The following is a 21,127-nucleotide window of genomic DNA, read 5'->3' as shown; positions in this document are numbered from 1 at the left end:
TCAGTGCTAGTATTTATCATTGCAGAGCTGTTAGCAGAACTGTGAGGATTCAACGAACCAGCTGTTGATAGGTTAGGGTCAGGGATTAGGGTCAGCTTCAGTTTATAACTAAAGTTAGGGTTAGGTTTTAGGGGAGTTAATTAAAACTGGGGGGTAGGCTAAGTGTTAAGGCTGAGACATTGGAAGGGTTGAGTGTCAAGAGATGCTTAACAATAGTTTAACAATAGTTTGTGACATAGAGGTAGGTTGTGGAGTGTTTAGGCCAGTAGTGGCCAACCTATGGCACGCAGAGCCCTCTCTGTCGGCACACAAGCCAAGTTTCCCCAGCAGACGAGCATCAGAAAGCAGTGCACATGCTTGGAAAGGAGTAGCGGTGCAAGGCGATGATGTCACGAGCCGTGCCTCATTAGCCGCGACTCGTCCGAGCTTTCACAAGGCCGGTCAGTGCGCTGCCAAGGATATATATATTGGACTGGCTCTGGGTTTTATATTTCAATATTTTTATTGAGAAACTGGCATACAATAGCATAAAATAGCAAAAAAGTCCACCTCCATGGTGGAACGATATATAGAATCACAATCATAGCACTGATAGGCACGCAAAAAGAATTGACTAACAATGGCAATAGGAATATACACAGAGAGTGCCATTACCATCAAGACGTACAGGTTTCATCAATCAATAGACAGAGACTGGACCGTAGAAATAAACCAAATGTAACGAAAACAATTCAGCGGAGAAAGTAGAAAAAGAGAGAAGAAAGAGAGAAAAGAAAGAGGAAACAACTCCTAAGGGAAAAAAGAAAAAAAAAAAAGGGGGGGGGGGGGGGGGGTCAGCTGTAAAACTCTCATGATACAGAAATGTAACTAATCCAAGGCTCCCAAGTTCCCTCAAATCTGGACACATCGTCATTGACAATACTTTTATCGTTTACCATTATCCAATTAAGTTTTTGTTTCACCCTGTCTAACGGGATCAAAGATTGTTTCCAACTTCTAGCTATGGTAATGCGAGCCGCCAGTAAGAGGTATAAAATTAGTTTAGTCGATTTTTTGGGAACGTCAGCGGGTAGTATATGAAACAAGGCCACTTCCGGTGATCTACGGATATTAACTCCTGTTACCGAATATATAAAATTAAACATGCAGATCCAGAACCTACTCACAACTGGACATTTCCACCACACGTGGAACATAGTACCTTCTTGACCACAGCGTCAGAAACAGCTAGATGATACTGAGGGGTACATTTTGGCTAGGCAAGTAGAAACCAAATACCAGCGAAGTAGCGGTTTATAATTGGATTCAATAAGATCAGTGTTAATCTAGATCTTTCATAAAGTATGAGCCGCATTCCGCCATGTATCTAAATCTAATGAACTATTTAAATCCCCCTCCTATTGGGTCATGTAGGATAATTTAGTGAGGGGATCAACAATGGAAGCATAAATAATGGATAAACGACCTCGCATCATCCCACCTGCCCCACAGGAGACATCGAGGGAAGTAAGCGCACAAGGTTCTCAGAGTAATCTAAGTTTGCTAGCGATAAAAGAGCGCAGTTGGTGATAACGACATATTTCTCTGGGAGGCATCTGATATTTTGTCAAAAAATGTTGGAGACCGAGGACGAAACCCATCTAAATAGTCTCCGATACGTAACAGACCCTTATTAATCCACCACTGGAACACTGATGGAGATAGACCCGGGGCAAACTCAGGATTAGCGAACACTGGGGCTAGCTCGGTATGTGGAGAGGAGAAAGGTTTGCGAGCTCGCCATCTATCCCACACCCATAGCAAATAGGATAGAGTAGGACACAAAATAGGAGGACGCAATCCACTGGGAAGCCACATGAGAGTACCAATTGCATATGGATGGCACAAAAGAGCCTCAATCCCAACCCACTGGGGGACATATCCCCTGGCCGTAGTACACGATAACTGTGCTATTTGAGCCACCTGAAAGTATGCCAAGAGATTAGGGAGTCCCAAACCGCCATGCCTCTTCAGGGAAAATAAGGTAGACTTGTTAATCCTAGGGCATTTTCCCCTCCATATAAATCTAGAGACTGCTGCTTGTAGTAATAACAGTTCCTGTTTGGGGACCATGATTGGCAGCGTCCTGAAATAGTACAATAATCTCGGTAAAAAGGTCATTTTAATAGAATTAATTCTACCAAACCAGGAAAGTGGAAGATCCTGCCAATCTAGTAAGTCATTTTTAAGTCGTTTGAAGAGCGGGAGATAGTTGGTCTTGTATAACTTCGATATAGAGTCAAAATATTCCCAGAGGTAACGAACCTTCGAATCGGGTAATGAGATATTTAAGGCAACTGTTTTAGACGAGTTAAGTGTAAGACCAGAGGCCTCAGAAAACCGATGAAACAAGTGGAAGAAACCGGGCAGAGATGTTCGAAGATTAGATACATACATGAGAACATCATCAGCAAATAAGGCGCATTTATGATCCCGTTGACCACAGTAGACACCCGAGATGGTGGGATCAGCGCGAATAGCAATCGCAAGTGGTTCCATTGCCAAAGCAAAGAGCAATGGAGAAAGAGGACATCCCTGTCTAGTCCCTCATTCTATCGAAAAAGGGGCTGATTTATATCCACGAATGGAAACTTGAGCGGACAGAGTAGAATATAGGGCCCGTAACAGCGTCGTAAAATGAGGGCCAAACCCGAATTTGTCCAATGAAACAAATAGTCCCAAGACAGACTGTTGAATGCTTTCCGATTATCCAGTGATAGTAGTAGAATTTCCATCTGTGATGACCCGTCCCAATTGGACTGCACAGCTGACAGCAAAGCTAGAGTCCGACGAATTTGGTAGCTGTGAGTTTTAATACATTTGTTTTAATTAACACAACATTTTAGCTTGTGCTGGTGGTCAGTGGAAACTCTGTTATTGTATTTTTCTTTTAAGACAAAAGATGTTAATGTATGGGTTGTTTTTTTCTAAACTAAAACCTCAGTATTCAGATTTAATTGCAGTGTTGGCACTTTGTGATAAATAAGTGGGTTTTGGGTTGCAGTTTTGGCACTCGGTCTCTAAAAGGTTCACCATCACTGGTCTAGGCTTTTATTTAATTTTGGAGCTGTGAGTTCTGAGATGAAAATTCTCAGCTCTGAGCTTTCGACACCAAGATCTAACATACTAAGCAAGAGGGAAGAAGGGAGAGATTAAAGAAAGTTACACTGAAAGCATGTAAATATAAACTGGAAGCAACACATTTAAAAAGCATTTATACGGATATACCTCAACAGGATAACGCTTTGAAAAGTCCATAGGCAAGTCACCATTACGGATCTTTTTCCATTGCTGCAAGTGAACATAATGAAAACACATTTAACTTCAGCAATCATTCAAAGTATGGTTAACCACCAAGGTCCCTGTGTCATCTTAAAACTGAGCCATGCCAGCATTCTACTGCCCTAGCACATTTTACAATAGCATGTGCTAAAGTATAACTATCCCAAACCAAAACTTAAATATATTGTAACTTATCAGTCATTAGATGTAGTGGCTACATTCACATTCTGCCATTCTGGACAAAGAAAAAAGTTGCACCCACAGGTAATGTAAATCGATAGACAAAGCCCTTCTCAATGTTTTCAGGAAAGTAATATTTCATGTTTTGGGTCTTAGGGAGAGACGATTGTCATGTGTTGGGGAACACCTCAGTGAAACATTTGTAAGGTTTGTGGGGAGGTAGAGTCTTGGCAAAATGCTAACAGAGCACATCTGCAAAATCTAAGAGCTGGGATGCTAAACTTGTGACTATGATCAAGGATATTGAGCAGATACAACCTGAAAGCAGGATTTCTCCCAACAGATAGTTTGCCCCTTGCTCCATTCAATCTGAGGACTATATCAACAGACAGGGAAGACTTAGAATAAGAGGAGCTGACAGATAATCCATCAATAGAAACAAGGTATTGAGTCGGCTTGTAAAAAATGCCAGGAGTCTTATTAGATGTTGCTTGAGATCTGAGGGGCTGACCGATAGGAAAAAATAGAAAATGTTGAAAATTCCTAGGCAAGTTTCCTCTGACCCACCTACATCCTGGAGTTTTCCAGCCTTTTTGTATCAAATTAGAAACATAGTCTGGAGGGTCAACAGCATACAGTATGTAGTAACAGGCCCAAAGCAGGGGAGCTGTAAATAGATTGGTGATCTCAATCTTCCTACTAATTTGTCCCAGACCATATAGTCAGATAAGAAATCAGTAGAAACAGTTCTTACTGTAGATCCTCATCTTTGGTCCTGATAAAGAAGTTGTTGACCTTAAATTGCACATGAAACTGAGTTTGCAAAAATTAGGCATATTCAGTAAGATTCTTCACAAAATATAAATATTTTTTTACATAAAAAACCCACTCTTTGGCTGCAGCCAAAAAGTCTTTACTGGGGGTACTTGAGGATTGAGAGGCAGAGGCTGTAGGCTCAGACACATGCCACAGGGATGATTCACACCAAAATATGGTGCAGGAAAGGGCGTTCCATGAGCGTTTCCCGCACCACAGGTGAATTTGCTGCTCTTGCGAGACACATATGGGTGCCAATGAAATGTTATTGGCAACCCAAACATTCCGGCTACCAAATTGCATGCTACTGCAGTACATGTGGTTTGGTGCCATGAGTTTTAAAAAAGTAGTGCTTGCACTACTTTTTCCACGTTCCAGCGCATTTTGGAGTCCATTCAAATAAATAGGTTGTTAACATGGACTGCATTAGAATGCTCATGTTCCAGTGTGAACCTGCCCTCAGTGACACCACCTTCACCTAGGCAAACAGGCCAGAACCTGGATATAAGGTAAGTACCTTTGATTTTAACTTTGCTAATGGTGCTTTCTATGTTTACACCAAGTGATTTTAGATTATCATAAAATCTATCATATAGTAATTTATGTTAGGTCACAGGTCCATTTTCAGTTCACTGTAGTAGAAATGTTGATGGTTAAATATTTAAACCTTCACAGAATACTTATTTGACAGATGTGCATAAAACAGGCCTACAACTTGTATAATTACTAATTAACAATATTTGAGACCAAGAACAATCACTCAAACTTACATCTACTCTCTCATGCCCTGTGCCAAATACCCATAGAAGTTCGACTAATATTAATCCTAATGCATAAATGTCCACTTCATTTTCATAAACGCTTTCATTTTTCTGTAGAAAAAAAATTAAATGATTATTGTAAAATAAGCAGCTTTCTAAATGTTGGAAAGGAAAGAAAACAATTTGTGCAGTTCCACAGTTATATCAATAGTTTTTATTATTGCTCACATTTCTTTCAAATTCTCCCTCCCTACCCCCCCCCCCCCAATGATTCATAAAAGTATGCATGAATATAATGTGTTTCCCTCAACAGTGTGTTCCCTTATATCTGGGACACATTCTCCTAGTGTAGTACATACTCTCCTGCCTATAGACTTATGTAAGGTGGTATTTTTAGAATTTTTTTTTCCTAAATAAGTTAGAGCTTTGGAGCTTCACCATTACAGGTTAAATTCACACAATAAAATAGACCATGTGATGCAACAATTGGAATGCCTGACTCTAAAACTTCTCTTTCTCAGGTGCCATTAACCCAAGGTTCTTTCTACATCAGTATACTTGATTATTCATTCGATGATGACAATGCAGTCTGTGGTTTTTCATATAAGACTTTATTAATATTATGACTTAGATACTGTATACTGTAAATTAAATCACCTACTATAAGCAACTTATAAAGAAAATGAAAAAAGTCATGTGACTACAGCTATTTGTAAAAAAAAAAGTCTGAATGAGAAAAAAAAAACAGTAAATGTTCACCTGCTCTGGGGCCATGTACGTAGGTGTGCCAGTTCCTTGACTTCGTTCCCGTGCTTTGCTTTCATCTTCGCCGGTCATTTGAGCCACCAGGCCAAAATCCCCTATTTTTATTACCATGTCTTTATTAAAAAGAATATTTGCAGGCTACAAAAAAGGCAAAACAAAGAGTAAACTTCAACTAAAAGGGACTCCATTACGGGGGGATATGGTGGTGGGGAACATCTCATGGTCACATTTACAGCAAATAGATTTGACTTCAAATATCTGACCTTACACAACTGCCTATGTACATATGTGCCCAAATGGTATTCAATTAAACTGAAACAAACATATATATGTAATAAATATTCAAAAATCATGAATCACAATATGTACGTGTTGATGTGTATGACACAAAGTAAACAAATCAAATAAATAATAATCATGACATAGACGCCAAACTGCAACTACCAAAGTGAAAATAATGGCATTGATCCTCACTGCTCCTCCCTTAATAATAAATAAAACGTAAAAAAAAAAAAAAAAAAATCACATCTATATCTTACTTCAACTTAGATCATAGAATCATAGATATGAGGTAGCGCTGTGATCTTAAAACTAGTTAAATGAAATTTCACAATAAACGTGTGCATACAACAATAAAGTACATCATTAGAGTGTCCGTGTATACAGCAGGTAAAATAAGTATTGAACAGGTGCTCCTCGCAAGATTTCTAACACAGGAGTGAAAAGAATTATCAGAAGAGTTGTCCAAGAGCCAAGGACCACTTGTGGGGAACTTCAGAAAGACCTGGAATTAGCGGTTTCAAAGAAAACAATAGGTAATGCACTCAACTACCATGGCCTGTATGCACGCTCACCATGCAAGACTCCATTGCTGAAGAAAAACATGTTTAAGCTCATTTATAGTTTGCTGCACAACATTTAGACAAGTCTGTGAAATACTGGGAGAATATAGTCTGGTCAAATGAGACAAAAATTGAACTCTTTGGATGCCATAATACACACCATGTTTGGAGGTCATATGGCACTGTACATCACCCCAAAAACATCATACCAACAGTGATGTTTGGAGGTGGGAACATCATGGTGCGATGTTGTTTTTCAGCACACAGTACTAGCAAGTGTCATATCATTTAAGGAAGGATGAATGAGAAAATGTACCAAGACATTCTTGATAAAACCTGCTCCCATCTACCAGGATGATGACGATGAAACAAGGGTGGACATGTCAGCAAGACAATGATCCCAACATCAAAGCCAAGAAAACTCTTAATTGGTTTCATAGAAAGAAAATAAAGCTGCTAGAATGGCCCAGCCAATCACCTGACTTGAATCCAATAGAAAATCTATGGAAAAAAATGAAAGATCAGAGTTCATAGAAGAGGCCTTCAAGATTTTAAGACTGACTGTGTGGAAGAATGGGCCAAAATCACATCTGAGCAATGCATGTGACTAGTTTCTCAATAACAGGAGGCATCTTGAAACTGTCATTACCAACAAAGGATGTTGTCAGGAATGGACTTGCCAGTAATGGTGGGACTCACCTGCCTTGTGGGCTGCAGTACCAGGGCTGGCCAGCGGGTGCTCTCATCAATCAGAGACTCAACCTTGCAGCCAGCCAAACACCTGAAGCTGATTATGCAGGTGTATTTAAGGGATGGCCAGACCTGCAGTCTTGGCCTTGGTGTGTGTTTTTTCTGGGCCCCTGTATCTTGTTACCTGCATCCCTGTTCCTGTCCCTGTCTGACTGATTCGTTGCTGACCCTGCCTGATCCGGACCTCTGCTGACTTCTCCTGTTTGATCCCTGGCTTGTGACCCCGACTATTCTCTGCCTGACCCCCTGTACCTACCTGCCCGTTAGTTGCTGTACCCGGCTCGTGACCTGACTACTCTCTGCCTGCTCCTCCTGTTCCTACCTGCCCGATTGTTATTGACCCGGCCTGCCTGACGACGCTTGCATTGTATGTATTGTTATCTGTGGGTGGTTTGGTTTGGTTTGTTTGCACTGTGTTATGTTTTAGTATTGCACTGCGTTTATGTATTGTTAGTGTTAATAAATTATATTGTTATAACATATCTGAAGCCTGCGTTTCCCTGCGTCAGTTCACATACCTCTGGTCACACCCTGGAGCCCTGACAGATGTTGTACAAAGTATTAAATAAATTTCAGTTAGCATGTTCAATATTTTTTCCTTGTTTCATTCCATTTTATTACACATAATTTAATTTCTGAACATATTTGCTTTGGTTTCCTTGTATGTATGGATTGTTACCGCAATGTGGTGAAAGTTTCATGTCAATAGCACCTTTAGGAATATATTTACTGAGAAAAATGGTGACGTGTTTAATACTTATTTTAGCTGTTGTATATCGAAAAAAAATACAAATAACACTCATGACTTGTGTGGGTAGCAGAAATCAACAACTAAACTTCTCTCCACTCCACGTCATGAAAAATTGCTCAAGACCTTTCTCCCAAGCGTAGTCTCACTCACCAAAATATAATGCCTCTCATACTTAAACGATTGGCATTGAGCACTCACTCAGTGTCATCTGTATCCTGTGATATGAGGTATCAAACTTGGTTCACTTTAGTCAATCCCCATGGACCCCACAGCAAAGAGAAAAAAAAAAAAAGGTATCACACTATCAGAGTCTTTTTTTCCCTTTGCCACAGAGGTGTTATTTTGACTTTGTTTTGATATATACATGGACACTTGAATTATTTATTTCATTGTCTCAATGCACACGTTTATTGTGAAATTTAGTTAAAAAACCAGAGTTGAAAACAGGAGATTACAGCACGAGTCTACTAACCTGTAAGTGACAACTGATATTTCCTGTTAATAGTGTGACTGGGATATGAGTGCTAGCAGGCCTCCCAGTGTTAACGAGGAGGTGGAAACTCAGCTCCTTGCACAGATCAAAATTGCTGCAAAGGCTGGGACAGTGGTAATAATGGGGGATTTTAACTACCCGGAAATTGACTGTAGTATTGGTACTGCAGGAACAGTTAAAGGGCAAACATTTTTAAACCTGCTACAGGACAATTTTATTGTACAGTTCATAGAAGCCCCTACTAAGAATGATGTTCTTCTAGACCTGGTAATCTCAAACCATTCAGAGCTTATTATGAATGTCCATATAAAAGAACATCTGGGTAGCAGTGACCATAACCTGATTTCATTTATTGTTAGCTGTAAACTGCAAACACATATGGGAAAAATAAAAATACTCAATTTCAAGAGAGTTAATTTTCCAAGGCTGCTCTCCAGGACTTAGTTAGACTGGGAGGGAATATTGGCATCGATGAACACAACACAGAAATGGGAGTTTTTCAAAAAGAATGTACGTGAACACACTGCAAAATATATTCCCATGGGCAACAAGTTTAAAAGGCTAAAAATAAAACCTATGTGGCTTACGGCCAAAGTTATAAAAACTATAAATAATAAGAAAAGAGCTTGTATTAAATATAAAAATGAAGGAACGCTATCATTGTTTAAACATTACAAAGAATATACCAGAATATGCAAAAAGGAAATAAAGGCTGCAAAAATTTAAAATGAAAGACAGATTGCAAAAGATAGCAGAACCAACCCCAAAAATTCTTCAAATATATTAATAGTGTAATGGTCCGAGCATGCAGGCCCTTTACAAAATAATCTAGAGTGGGTGACTGGGGACAAAGAGAAGGCAAATTTATTAAAATACCTTCTTCAGTTCTGTGTATACAAAGGAGCATGGGGGAGCTTTTGTCCATAATGGGCATGGTATTGACACAGCTCCAGATGATCCACATTGGCTCACAATTGATATGATCCAAAAATATTTAGACTGTATAAAGGTGAATAAAGCACCTGGACCAGATGGCATACACCCACGGGTCCTTAAAGAATTGAGCTCTGTCATTTTAAAGCCATTGTTTCTAATTTTTAGGGACTCTTTAATGACTGGCATGGTATCACTGGATTTGCGTAAGGCCAATGCGGTGCCTATATTTAAAAAGGGATCAAAATCTTTACCAAGTAATTATAGACCTGTTAGTTTAACTTCTATATTTGGGAAGATACTGGCGAGTTTACTAAAAGACCACATAGATGAGTTCTTGCTGGAAAAAAATATTTTAGGCAACAGACAGCATGGATTCCTGAAAGACAGAAGTTGTCAAACAAATCTGATTTCTTTTTATGAGGAGATGAGCAAAAACTTGGACAGAGGGGTGGCAGTAGATGTGGTATACTTGCATTTTGCAAAAGCATTTGACACAGTTCCCCACACAAGGATAATGTGTAAGGTAAAGTCTACGGGCTTAGAAAAATCTGTATGTAAATGGATAGAAAACTGGCTAAAAGATCATATTCAAAGAGTAGCTGTTAATGATTCATACTCTGAATGGTCTGGGGTCATCAGTAGTGTACCCCAAGGTTCAGTGTTGGGACCCTTACTTTCTAATATATTTATAAACGATATATGGTCTGGGATTAAAAATCCCATTTCAGTCTTTGCAGATGACACCAAGCTGTGCAGTGGAATAACATCCTTACAGGATGTCTCCAACTTTCAAGCCAACCTCAATGCACTGTTTAATTGGGCAACTATGTGGCAACTGAGGTTTAATGTTGATAAATGTAAGGTTATGCACTTGGGGGCTAAGAATATGCATGCATCATCATACTGGGGGGGGGGGGGTACAACTGTGGGAATCAATGGTGGAGAACAATCTGGGAGTTCTGGTAGATTACAAGCATAATAATGGCATGCAATGCCAAGATGCGGTTTCTAAAGCGAGAAAAATCCTCTCTTGTATTAAAAGAGATATAGACTCCAGAGAGAGAGATATCATATTACCCCTGTACAAATTATTAGTAACACCTCATCCGGAATATGCAGCTCAATTTTAGGCACCAATTTACAAAAAGAACATTGGGGAACTGGAGAAAGTACAGAGAAGGGCAACCAAACTGATACGAGGCATGCAGGAGATCAGCTATGAGGAAAGATTAGAGGAACTGAATGTATTCTCTCTTGAGAAGAGGAGATTAAAGGGGGATATGATCAACATGTATAAATACATCAGTGGTTCATATAGTGAACTCGGTGTAGAGCTATTCACCCTGAGGTCACCACAGAGGACAAGGGGGAACTCTTTACGTCTGAAGGAAAAGAAATTTAATCTGCAAACACGGAAAAATTTCTTCACAGTGTGAGCTGTGAAAATGTGGAATTGACTCCTTCAAGAGTTGATACTGGCCAGCTCAGTGGATCTCTTCAAAAAAGGCCTGGATTCTTTCTTAGATACACAGAATATAACTGGATACTAACATTTATAGGTAAAGTTGATCCAGGGAATATCCGATTGCCTCTTGAGGGATCAGGAAGGAATTTTTTTCCCAGCAGGTGCAAATTGGATCATGCTTTGCTGGGCTTTTTTGCCTTCCTCTGGATCAACTGTAGGTATAGGATTATAGCTTTTTTTTTATGGTTGAACTGGATGGACTTTGGTCTTTTTTCAGCCAGACTAACTATGTAAATTGCACTTCACTAGATTTAAGATCATAATGCTACCTCATATCTATGAGCTAAATTGGATTAAGATATAGATGTAATTTTTTTGAAGTACAGCATATAGATTATTGTGAAAAATAACTATTAGGTGGGTGGGCGGCATGGTTTTACCAAGGTAAATTAATTGTTGACTATGGAAGGGTTTCACACTTTTTCACAACTTTTGGAATCTCACCATGTCCCAACTGCCTTAGTTCTCCTACATAAAGCAAAACTTTATCCATAACAACTTAAAAATAATCTTCTAAGGAACATAGATTCCACATTAATAATTACGTTATCAAAATAAGTTTGTGCTGTAAATTGTTTCCAGCATTGTTCCTGTTTCTTCTTGTCGGAGGCTACTATTTAGCTGAAGCCCAGAGCCCGCAATAAATCTTTAGGCTGTCAGCAGATCGGCCTCTACATTTTAGGCACGTGCAAAACAGGGTGAGACAGTGTGTTACTGGATTTTGAACATTATAGGCACTTACAGTAATACCTCGGTTTAAGAATTTAATTCGTTCTGCAGGACTTTTCTTATAACGAAAAATTCTTAAACCGAAACGCCGTTTCCCATAGGAATGCATTGAAAACCAATTAATCTGTTCCGGAGATCAGAAAAAGTAAACACTAATAAATACCGCATGAGTCATTTTATCAAGTGATGCGGCATTTTAGTAGTGACAACCATGTGTTAATATTTCAGCTGTCAGCGGGGTTCCCCACTGACAGCTGAATGTAAAAGAATTGCCGGCAATTAAAAAAATAATCTAAAAAACTGCGTGGGGTCCCCCCACCCATCCATACCAAGCCTTTCGTTTCTGGTATGGATTTTGAGGGGAACTCCCACACCAAAATTTAAATCAAAATGGCGTGGGGGTCCTCCCCAAAATCCATACCAGACCCTTTTCAGAGCATGCAGCCTGGCAGGTCAGGAAAGGGGGGGGCAAACAATGTTTCTTTTTAGTTTCTTAAAAAAAAAATTTCCGTTAACTTTGGGGAAAGTGACAGCTAATTCTGTGAGCTATAGTGAAGAAAAAAAAAAAAAGCCAGCAATTGCATTTAAAAATCAGCACTGACATACACCTCGTATTGCGAAAAAAATTCATACAAAATTTGTGAACCGAGGCATTATTTTCAGTGGATTTTCATTTGTAAACTGAAAATTACTTTAACCGAGGCGTTCTTAAACCGAGATATTACTGTATTTTTAACATTTTATATAGCTATACCTGCAAAAGGGGCCAGCCTGTACTGATCTAGCAGGACTTAATTTTCTGACTAAAGCTCTACTTTAGGAACTGGCACTCTCCCATGTCCCTTATGGCAAAAGGAGTGCTGTCTCTGTTAAATTCCACTATCCTAAGCAAGTCCTCTATCAAGCTGCTTTTTATTGCATCCATTGAAAAAAACAAGCTAAATAAAGTCCTCTCCAGCAGAATAGGGTGACATTTGGCTCACTCTTTCAAAGTGTTCATAAAATGTACAAGTACAGGAAAATGCCTATAAGGTAATGTTTCACTGGTATTTTCCTCCATCAAGAATCATCAAGTGCATTCTGTCTTATCCTGCTTCTTGCTTTAGGGCAGGGGTCCTCAAACTTTTTAAACGGGGCCAGTTCAATGTCCCTCAGACCGTTGGATGGCCGGACTATAGTTTTAAAAAAAAAACTATGAACAAATGCGGACACAGTACAGGAGATGACCAGAGACTGCGTTCATAGTACATGAGATGACCAGAGACTGCGGACATACAACGGCGGCGGGAATACTGGGCCGGCCGCTCCATAAGACGCACAGACATTTCCCCCCAAGTGTGTCTTATGGAGCAAAATATACGGTAAATGCAGGACACCTTGTTGGGTCAGATCTGTGTACAATGTAAAGAGAGAGGGGGGGGGGAGAGAGGGGGGGAGAGAGAGAGGGGGGGGGAGAGAGGGGGGGAGAGAGAGAGGGGGGGGAGAGAGGGGGGGAGAGAGAGGGGGGGAGAGGGGGGAGAGAGAGGGGGGAGGGGGGAGAGAGGGGGGGAGAGGGGGGTGGAGAGAGGAGGGGGGGAGAGGAGGGGGGAGAGAGAGGAGGGGGGGAGAGAGGAGGGGGGGGGAGAGGAGGGGGGGGGGAGAGAGGAGGGGGGGAGAGGGGGGGGGAGAGAGAGGGGGGGAGAGAGAGGAGGGGGGAGAGAGGAGGGGAGAGAGGAAAGAGATCGGAAAGAGAGAGGGAGGAGATCGATCATCTATTGCACTTATCTAGGGTCCGTGGCCATGATACCCAACATGCAGCGATGGAGTCTCCTCTCTTGCTCCCCCTCTTCATGATCAGCTCTATGCTCTGCCCTCCGGCCGTGACGGTTGCATGCACTGATCAGAATAGATGGCCGGCTGGCTGCAGACACGCTAGATGAGAGGTGCGGGTTCATAAGCCCAGCCCACCTTCCCCTGTTCTAGAATTGCTGATCCCTCCCTCCTGCCTCCCGCCCGAGCCCTGCCGAGCTCTTCCGATCTGCCAAACCCTAGTCCCTTGCCCGGCGGCCCAAATAAATGTCCTCGGCAGGCCGCATGTGGCCCGCGGGCCGTAGCTTGAGGACCCCTGCTTTAGGGGATGCTGAGAGACAGATGACATGCTGAAAATAAGGTGGTTATACTATGGTTAACTCAAGGCTCTTCTTCATAAACCTATTGATAATGACTGTGCCGCAGTCTGATACTCCAATAATGAGAAATTAAATGCTAATACTAAAGACACTCATGACAACTTTCTCTAGCTCCCTATCATGACTGAACCTTTACTTTTCCCTACTCAATGATCTCTCATAACTAATTTAGCAGCCTCTGAGAATCCCTCTTTCTTTCCCCCTCGACACCCACACCCTTCTTCTTTCCCTACCTTCTCTCTTCAATATGTAACTATATGCATACTATATGTCTTTGTTTTCATCTCAATAAAATTTTCTGGTAGCAGAAACATAAATATTATTGACACCCCTATAGTTACTTTGGGCCACTGTATACATCCCGTTATTCACGTCCCAGTATTTGCAATCTAATTCAGAGATTCAAATACTTATAGACTTAGGGGTTGATTCATGGAACCAGAAGAAAATTAAAAATTATATGAAATTGAATTTGTTTCCCCTTAGGGACCAATCACAATTCTTGTTTAAAGTTTCCATAAATTAAAAATGAACCCTGATAAGCTGCTATTATTAAAAACTCCAATTTTATTATAATGTTTTATAATGTTTTTCTTTAGCTACTTAATTTACTGCAGAATGCATAATGTGTGAGGATTTTAAGTACAGAGAAGAATTCCTACAGACTAAACTAGGAGGGTGGTGGATGCCCCGATTTACCAGCAGCACTGAGCTAGGATCTTCTCAAGGAGCAAGCTCTGAGAGCCACCAAGTCTTCACCAGAGACCCTGCTGATGGGGTTTTGCAGTCCTTAGGTATAATGTTTGGATGCCATTGATGGTGACAATCTGTAACTAGAAAGGCAAGCTGAGCAACTGACAAAGGGTCATATACTGCCAGGCATAGACAGTGCCATGTGATGTAACAGAGACTAAGGGCTCGTTCACACTTGACTTTTTTTCCAACTCTTGCCAAACGCCCCTATAGCATTTGACAAATGTTGGTCCGTATGCACGGTTTAGCGGCGCTTGCTAGGCGTTTGCCAAGAGTTAAAAACGCCCCACAAACGTCTATAATGAAGTTTGAATGGTGTTAACATCCGCAAATGCAACCGCACTGAAAACGCAGGCCGGGTGTTTGGGGAGCTGCACCATAGACTTGAAAAGGAGGCTTCAACTCCTCCTGACTCGACCAGAGGCGTCCGTTTTGCCCCGACGCGATGCTAACACTCCTGTGTGAACAGCACTATGTGCTGCAATGTGCAGAATTTTTCGAGACGCTTGGAAAACGGTAAAAACGCTTCCCAAACGCCTGTCTGCCGCTTGCTGACAAGGCTAGTGTGAATGTAGCCTTAGTCAGGTAGTGTAGCCAAAATTAATTGTGAGGATTAATTAAATACTTAACCAATCAGGATGCTCTTCAAAACCCAGTAGGGTTTGCAAGCTCTAAGCCACAATCCTGCCGGTGGATAGGAAGCCTGAAGAATACAGGTAATGCTGGCACATGCACATGGAAAATGCAGGAGTGAAAGAGGGCCCTGCCAGCACAGCTGAAGTGCTGCAAGGTCCAGAAAAACATCAAAATAAATGAAAGCAGAGGAAAGCAAGGGAGAAATGCTAGATGAACTGGGAAAGACCAATCCATAATTTATACCAAAAGCCTTATTACACCCTAGAAGACAGACTGTATTGTAGATCATAGTCTGCCTGGATGAGCACACAACTTGGAAGTTCCTGAGAATATGCATGGCTATTATTGCAAGTGATAAAAACATGTGCTTTACCGTAAGCCGTTCCACAGTCCACTTGTCAGACTACACATTTCTCTATACCAGTGTTTTTCAACCAACCTGTCTTCATTCAAGGCACCCTTTAAAATTCTGCACCCCATTCTAAAATTAAACTAGAATTCCAGCATTTCCCCCACAGTTTCTTTCCCTTTTTATTAATTACATAAAAAGTGACTGCCGTTAACCCTAATTAATGCGGGATGGAAGAATATAAACTTTGAATGTTACAAGTGATCCATACATCAACTTCATTCCTATAAAAATTAAATTTGTTTAACAATTACTTCATGTCTCATAGATGAATAGGCAGCTGTTAAAACAGGAGGCTGTAATTAACCCCAGTTCCAACAGAGATGGACAGGGGAAGGGTTAAACAAGGATACTATGCAGGTGCCCAATGTCCTCCTTATAAACCAATGATGTCATTGATTGTTCGGACACTGGCGGCTAGAAGGTTGTAATGGTGCACAATAAAAACTTGGAGCTTTGTGTAACTAAAAGGCAGTCTTGATCCACCCGCTAGCTTGTATACAGTTTTTGGGAATTTTTAAGCATTTAGCCAAGGCACCCCTGAAGAAACCTGCAGGCACCTTAGGGTTCCTGGGCACCCTGGTTGAAACAGGCTGCTCTTTACAATGCCCAGTGGTATATAAACCATCTGGTGATCATTAGGTCAGTCTACAGCTATACCACTGTCCGTAAAGACCTTTGCTATTTTGAAGAAACCGCAGACCACTGAATACACATCATTATGCATAAACCAGAGAACAGACACTGATAACTTTGGCAACATACTCACTTTAAGGTCTCTGTGAATAAGCTTTTGTGAATGAATATATTTTACGGCTTCAATTATCTGCCTAAAAAACTGCAGGCTCTCACACTTGTCAACGGCTTTTTTATAGTTTCTCTTCTTAATCCATTGTTTTAAGGATCCATTTATACATAATTCCATTTGAATAAAAAGATACATTTCAGTTTGTTTCAAATCACTGGAAGACAAGAAAAAGCTCAACGTGTTAATAAACCTCATTATAAAAATATATATACAATACATTTGCATATCACATACATTTGTGTAGCTGCTTTTTTTTCTTTATAGCACCTCTAAGCAAAAAACTTGTCTTTACAAATTCAATCTTGATATCCCCCTAGAAGATTACTTCATTTCGCCCTCCTGGTTAGAAATGTGTGATGACATGCAAGAAGAACCACAAAGCAACGAGCAGAAGCTAAATGCTCTGGCACCAGCAGCACAAGGAATCATGAGACATGTAGCCTAAATGCAGTAAACCATCTGAGTTGTGCTTGATATGAACGCTCACTGGCTAGAAGACTGAGGGAGCGCTGGGAACTACAGGAATAATATTTGAGGAAAAAATATATTGGATCTGGCAATAGCTAATAGTCATGTGCTACTATATGTAAAATTAACTTTTTTTAATCAATTTCAACTAGCAACTTCCACTAGCAACTATCCACTGCAACAAAAATTAACTTTAATGTACCTAAACTGAGTTCTGTATAAATCCTACATCCCATTCAAAGTTTCAAGATAGGAACTAGTGGCTGGTAGAAACTCCTTAGCAGGAATGAGCTCAGGTGGCTTTGGACATGAGTCTGAACCTGCCTGAGCTCATCCTGCCAGGATGTAGTCACTGCGGAAAGTGTCAAGGTCCTACCTTTTCCCTGAGGTTATGTTACTCCATGTGCTGGCATCCATCTTGGAATTCTGCTGTGCATGGTGGGAATCCTTTTATGCCTTCAGGTCTCTGAGGTCCATCCCCCAGAGGGGTGTGGCTGATGACATATAAGCCTGTGGCCCGCACATGCTCTTTGCACTTGTGTCTTATGTCTTTGTGTTGCTAATACTCTGGTCTGACTCTCGTGACTCTCCTGGTATCTGATTCGGCTTGTGACTTGACTATTCTTTGTATTCTCCTTTGATCTGACCCTCTGTTGCTGAACCCGGCTCGTGACCTGTGATTCTCGTCTGCTGTCCTGTACTGTTTTGTCCTGTTGTTGTTGACCCGGCCTGTCTGACTACTCTTTTGTCTCTTTCACCAGCTACACGCCATTGGCGGCGGCCATTACCGCAGCTGAGGTGTCTCGGGGGCCGCGACCTGGTTCCTGGCTGCGTCAAGTCCATCCCCACCATCAGGGGCCCTGGTGAAGGGCAGCCTGGGACTTAGACTCCGCGCCCTGAGGGACTTCGGTCTGTGGGTGGTGGTTGTCGTTAGCCAGTGCGTTACATTGTTAGGCCTGCCTGTCCGTTCCTCGGCCCCTGCCCTGACAGAAAGCAAATCATAAGCGGTGCAGATATTTCCTGTCTCATGAACACACACCCCTAGTATATGTGCAGCTACGGGGTAGGAAATGCCTCCCTCTGATTGGCTATCTGCAGTAACAACTTTCTGGCGAGGTAGACCAAGCAGGTTCAGACTTGTGTCCAAACATACCTGAAGTCATTCTTATTAAGGAGTTTCTTCTAGCCACTAGTCAGATTCATTCCTACCTTGAGTTAAGCTCAACACACACAATACATCTAAAGGAGAATGTACAACAATTGTACAGTCAGTTTGATATAGTGAGTTAAAGACTGTGCTATAAATGTAGCTGGATGAGAAAATGAAGTACTGAGCGGATGTACCATGTATGAATGTTGAGGTTTAATTTTCAGTCCTTCGTACCTTTAACCTTTTTGTTCCAATTTAAAAATAGTTGTCACTGACGGACGCAAATTCTCCATATATTACTACTGGAAAATCACTTAATGGCATGTGATATTCAATTTGATTTAATTCACCCTGTAGTGGATTCTTTATCAGCATTCACTTGTGGAGAAAGGTAACAATGCTAGCTCAGATGAAAAGTACAGTTTTGCATGTCATGGCCCTATTGTTGTGGGAAAGGCTCTTTCAAAAGGGTTTCATATGGCAGAAATATCCTAGTGTAAGTCTGAACTTTAATTTAAACCACTGCAAACCATGGAAACTATTTTGAATGGAGCTGTTGTTTACGACTACAGATCCACATCGCATTGGCTTTCCAGAATTCCACAGGAGTTAATCTTTACTGTGTTACAAAAAGCAGACACATTTGACTGGAACAGACAAGTTGCTAAGGTCACTCTGAACATTTGCTACTCCACAAAAATCAACGAGCAAGGTCAGTAGTTGCAGTAGATAGGGTACATTTGAATAGGTGTTTTTCCCATTTTTCCTGCCGCTGAGATTTGTACCATGGCAACATGCTCACACAAATATTCTTCAAGAGTTCTAAAAGAAGTGGGGCACCCTGGAGCACTTTTTTATTTTTCTGAGCACCCCAAGGATGTGGATGTCTAAGTGTTGAAGCAGGTACAATGCATTACTGCCCTGTGCGGTTGTACAGTACTGGAGGGGTATTAAGTAGTGATATCAATATTATACTATTATACAATCAGAGAGTAGACTAGAAAAATACTATATTGTACACATGTGATCTCCATCATTTCTCAGTGGTTGCTTCAAAGCACAGTAAAGTTGGTTAAGTAAATTTAAAAATAAAAAAATAGGTACCTTGAGCTACTACTATTTTCACTCCAGTCTGAGATGGGGCTGTCTGCCCACCAAGCATTGAAGTAGCGAACAATATTTGGATGATAAAGACGAGCTAAAGCCTTTACTTCTTCTTCATGTTTTGTGTGCCTAAAAACATAATATTAAACATATCATGAAAAATAATACTAGGAAAATCTTCAAAGTAAACAAAATAATTAAAGGCTCCTATATGCCTAAGAGACATATCATTTAAAAATGGTTTCAATTAAAACATGCTGGAATTAGTCATCCTATGACCTTTTTATTATCCGTAAATATGCTGTTCTTGGTTAGCCAACAGGTAGCAAACAAAATAAACAGAAGCAGCATTGTGTTTCATTCCAAAACTGAATTTACTTCTGTGAATAGTTCTGTAAAACTGCAATACAATCACATAAACTGAAATTGCAATATGCTTGTAGACACATCTCTCAAAAATGCATACAATGAACACATTTCTTACAAACAGCTGTGTACAAATCACATTGAATACATTGAAATGTGATCTAGCTATGTATGTGACTTTAACAAACACAATGAAAGAACTTACAGGCAAATGTGTATCAAAGGGAGAATGAAGGAGACCTTCACTGGTGTTCCTCTAAACGCTAAAAAGGCTGCAGTGGTTTATGGGAAAATATTTTATTCTTAACAAACATGAGACACTTCCTGTTCTTTATTGATAAGGGTGCAAGTGAAGGGCCAATAGATGGCTCCCTACTTAACACAATGACAATATACAGAACAACAAAAACACAGTGGACTGCCCGATTAATGGCAGCAGATGGTATGAAGACCTGGGAACAAGCACAGAGATCATGCCAGCTAAATTCCCAAAAGATGTAAAAATTATTAAATGATTATTTCTCGAATTTGTAATGAAACTAAAAACTGAAAAATGCAATTCATGGCAACTTATGAAACTCTGTGCTGGTAGGAGCAGAGAGCCACAGCAGGGTACTGGCAAAGAGGAGGTAAGGGACCGCTCTGTGCAACATGATTACATACAGCATGTAAGTATAATCTGTTTTTTTGTATTTTAACACAAAAAAACAGCCTTTAGTACACTTTAAGGTACACACCCAATGAGAGAAATGCATAAGCTGCCATTGGTGGCTTTCTGAAATTCATGGTTGCCTTTATTTATTCTGATTATTTCTGAAACCTATGCAGGAAATGAAAGATGGAAAAAGTCAGAATTCCTTGTGTCTATCTGTGTTCTGAGCCAAAAAATTCTCAACCAAAACATCAGCATGATGACAGCCAAGCAGATAGGATTTTGAGAAGGAGCAGTCAGCAGCAGCAATCTTCTCTCATATCAGATTTCATTTAAAGGATAAGTTCACCTTTGTTCACTTTTTTTTCCATCTAAATTCCACGTTTTCTAAATTCCAAAGTGGGTAGAAAAAAAGGAAAGCTTTTGAATTTATACAAAAGAAGTACATTAATGCTATATTAGTACATAGAGGAGCTGGAATTTAGGAAAACAAATGTGAACAAAGGTGAACTTATCCCTTAAATAGATAAAGCTAATTTCCAGTATATGCATAATACTTACCTGTGTTTCACAGGTATTTCTTTCACAGCATAGTCCATGTCATCCAGAATCTTCCTTGCTTTGAATACTCGGCCAAATGATCCCGAATCTAGTTTACTGACATCCTTAAAATCGTTAAGTGGACTGACACAACAAAAACAAAAAGGTATTTTGATTACCTTGTTAAATACTTACATATTATTC

General features: G+C 40.5%; 1 protein-coding gene across 2 annotated transcripts in view; it reads right to left on the bottom strand.

The window, feature by feature from the left end:
- LOC149448845 (interferon-induced, double-stranded RNA-activated protein kinase-like) overlaps positions 1-21,127 on the bottom strand; it is a 143,769-nt gene that overhangs the window by 873 nt on the left and 121,769 nt on the right. For both annotated transcript variants that reach the window (XM_089694188.1, XM_089694189.1), the window contains exons 20-25: positions 20,945-21,067; positions 19,366-19,494; positions 16,605-16,797; positions 5,838-5,981; positions 5,088-5,189; positions 3,268-3,330 (exon numbers count right to left, since the gene is read on the bottom strand). In XM_089694188.1, the coding sequence (XP_089550314.1) occupies positions 3,268-3,330; positions 5,088-5,189; positions 5,838-5,981; positions 16,605-16,797; positions 19,366-19,494; positions 20,945-21,067 (754 nt within the window). The remainder of the gene's footprint in view (positions 1-3,267; positions 3,331-5,087; positions 5,190-5,837; positions 5,982-16,604; positions 16,798-19,365; positions 19,495-20,944; positions 21,068-21,127) is intronic.

The sequence above is a fragment of the Staurois parvus genome, unplaced genomic scaffold (assembly GCF_062004578.1).
Source record: "Staurois parvus isolate SC_StPar_1 unplaced genomic scaffold, SC_StPar_1.0 ptg000655l, whole genome shotgun sequence".
NCBI lineage: Eukaryota > Metazoa > Chordata > Amphibia > Anura > Ranidae > Staurois > Staurois parvus.
The sequence above is the reverse complement of the archived record's forward strand: the minus strand, read 5'-3'. Positions and strand labels throughout refer to the sequence as shown.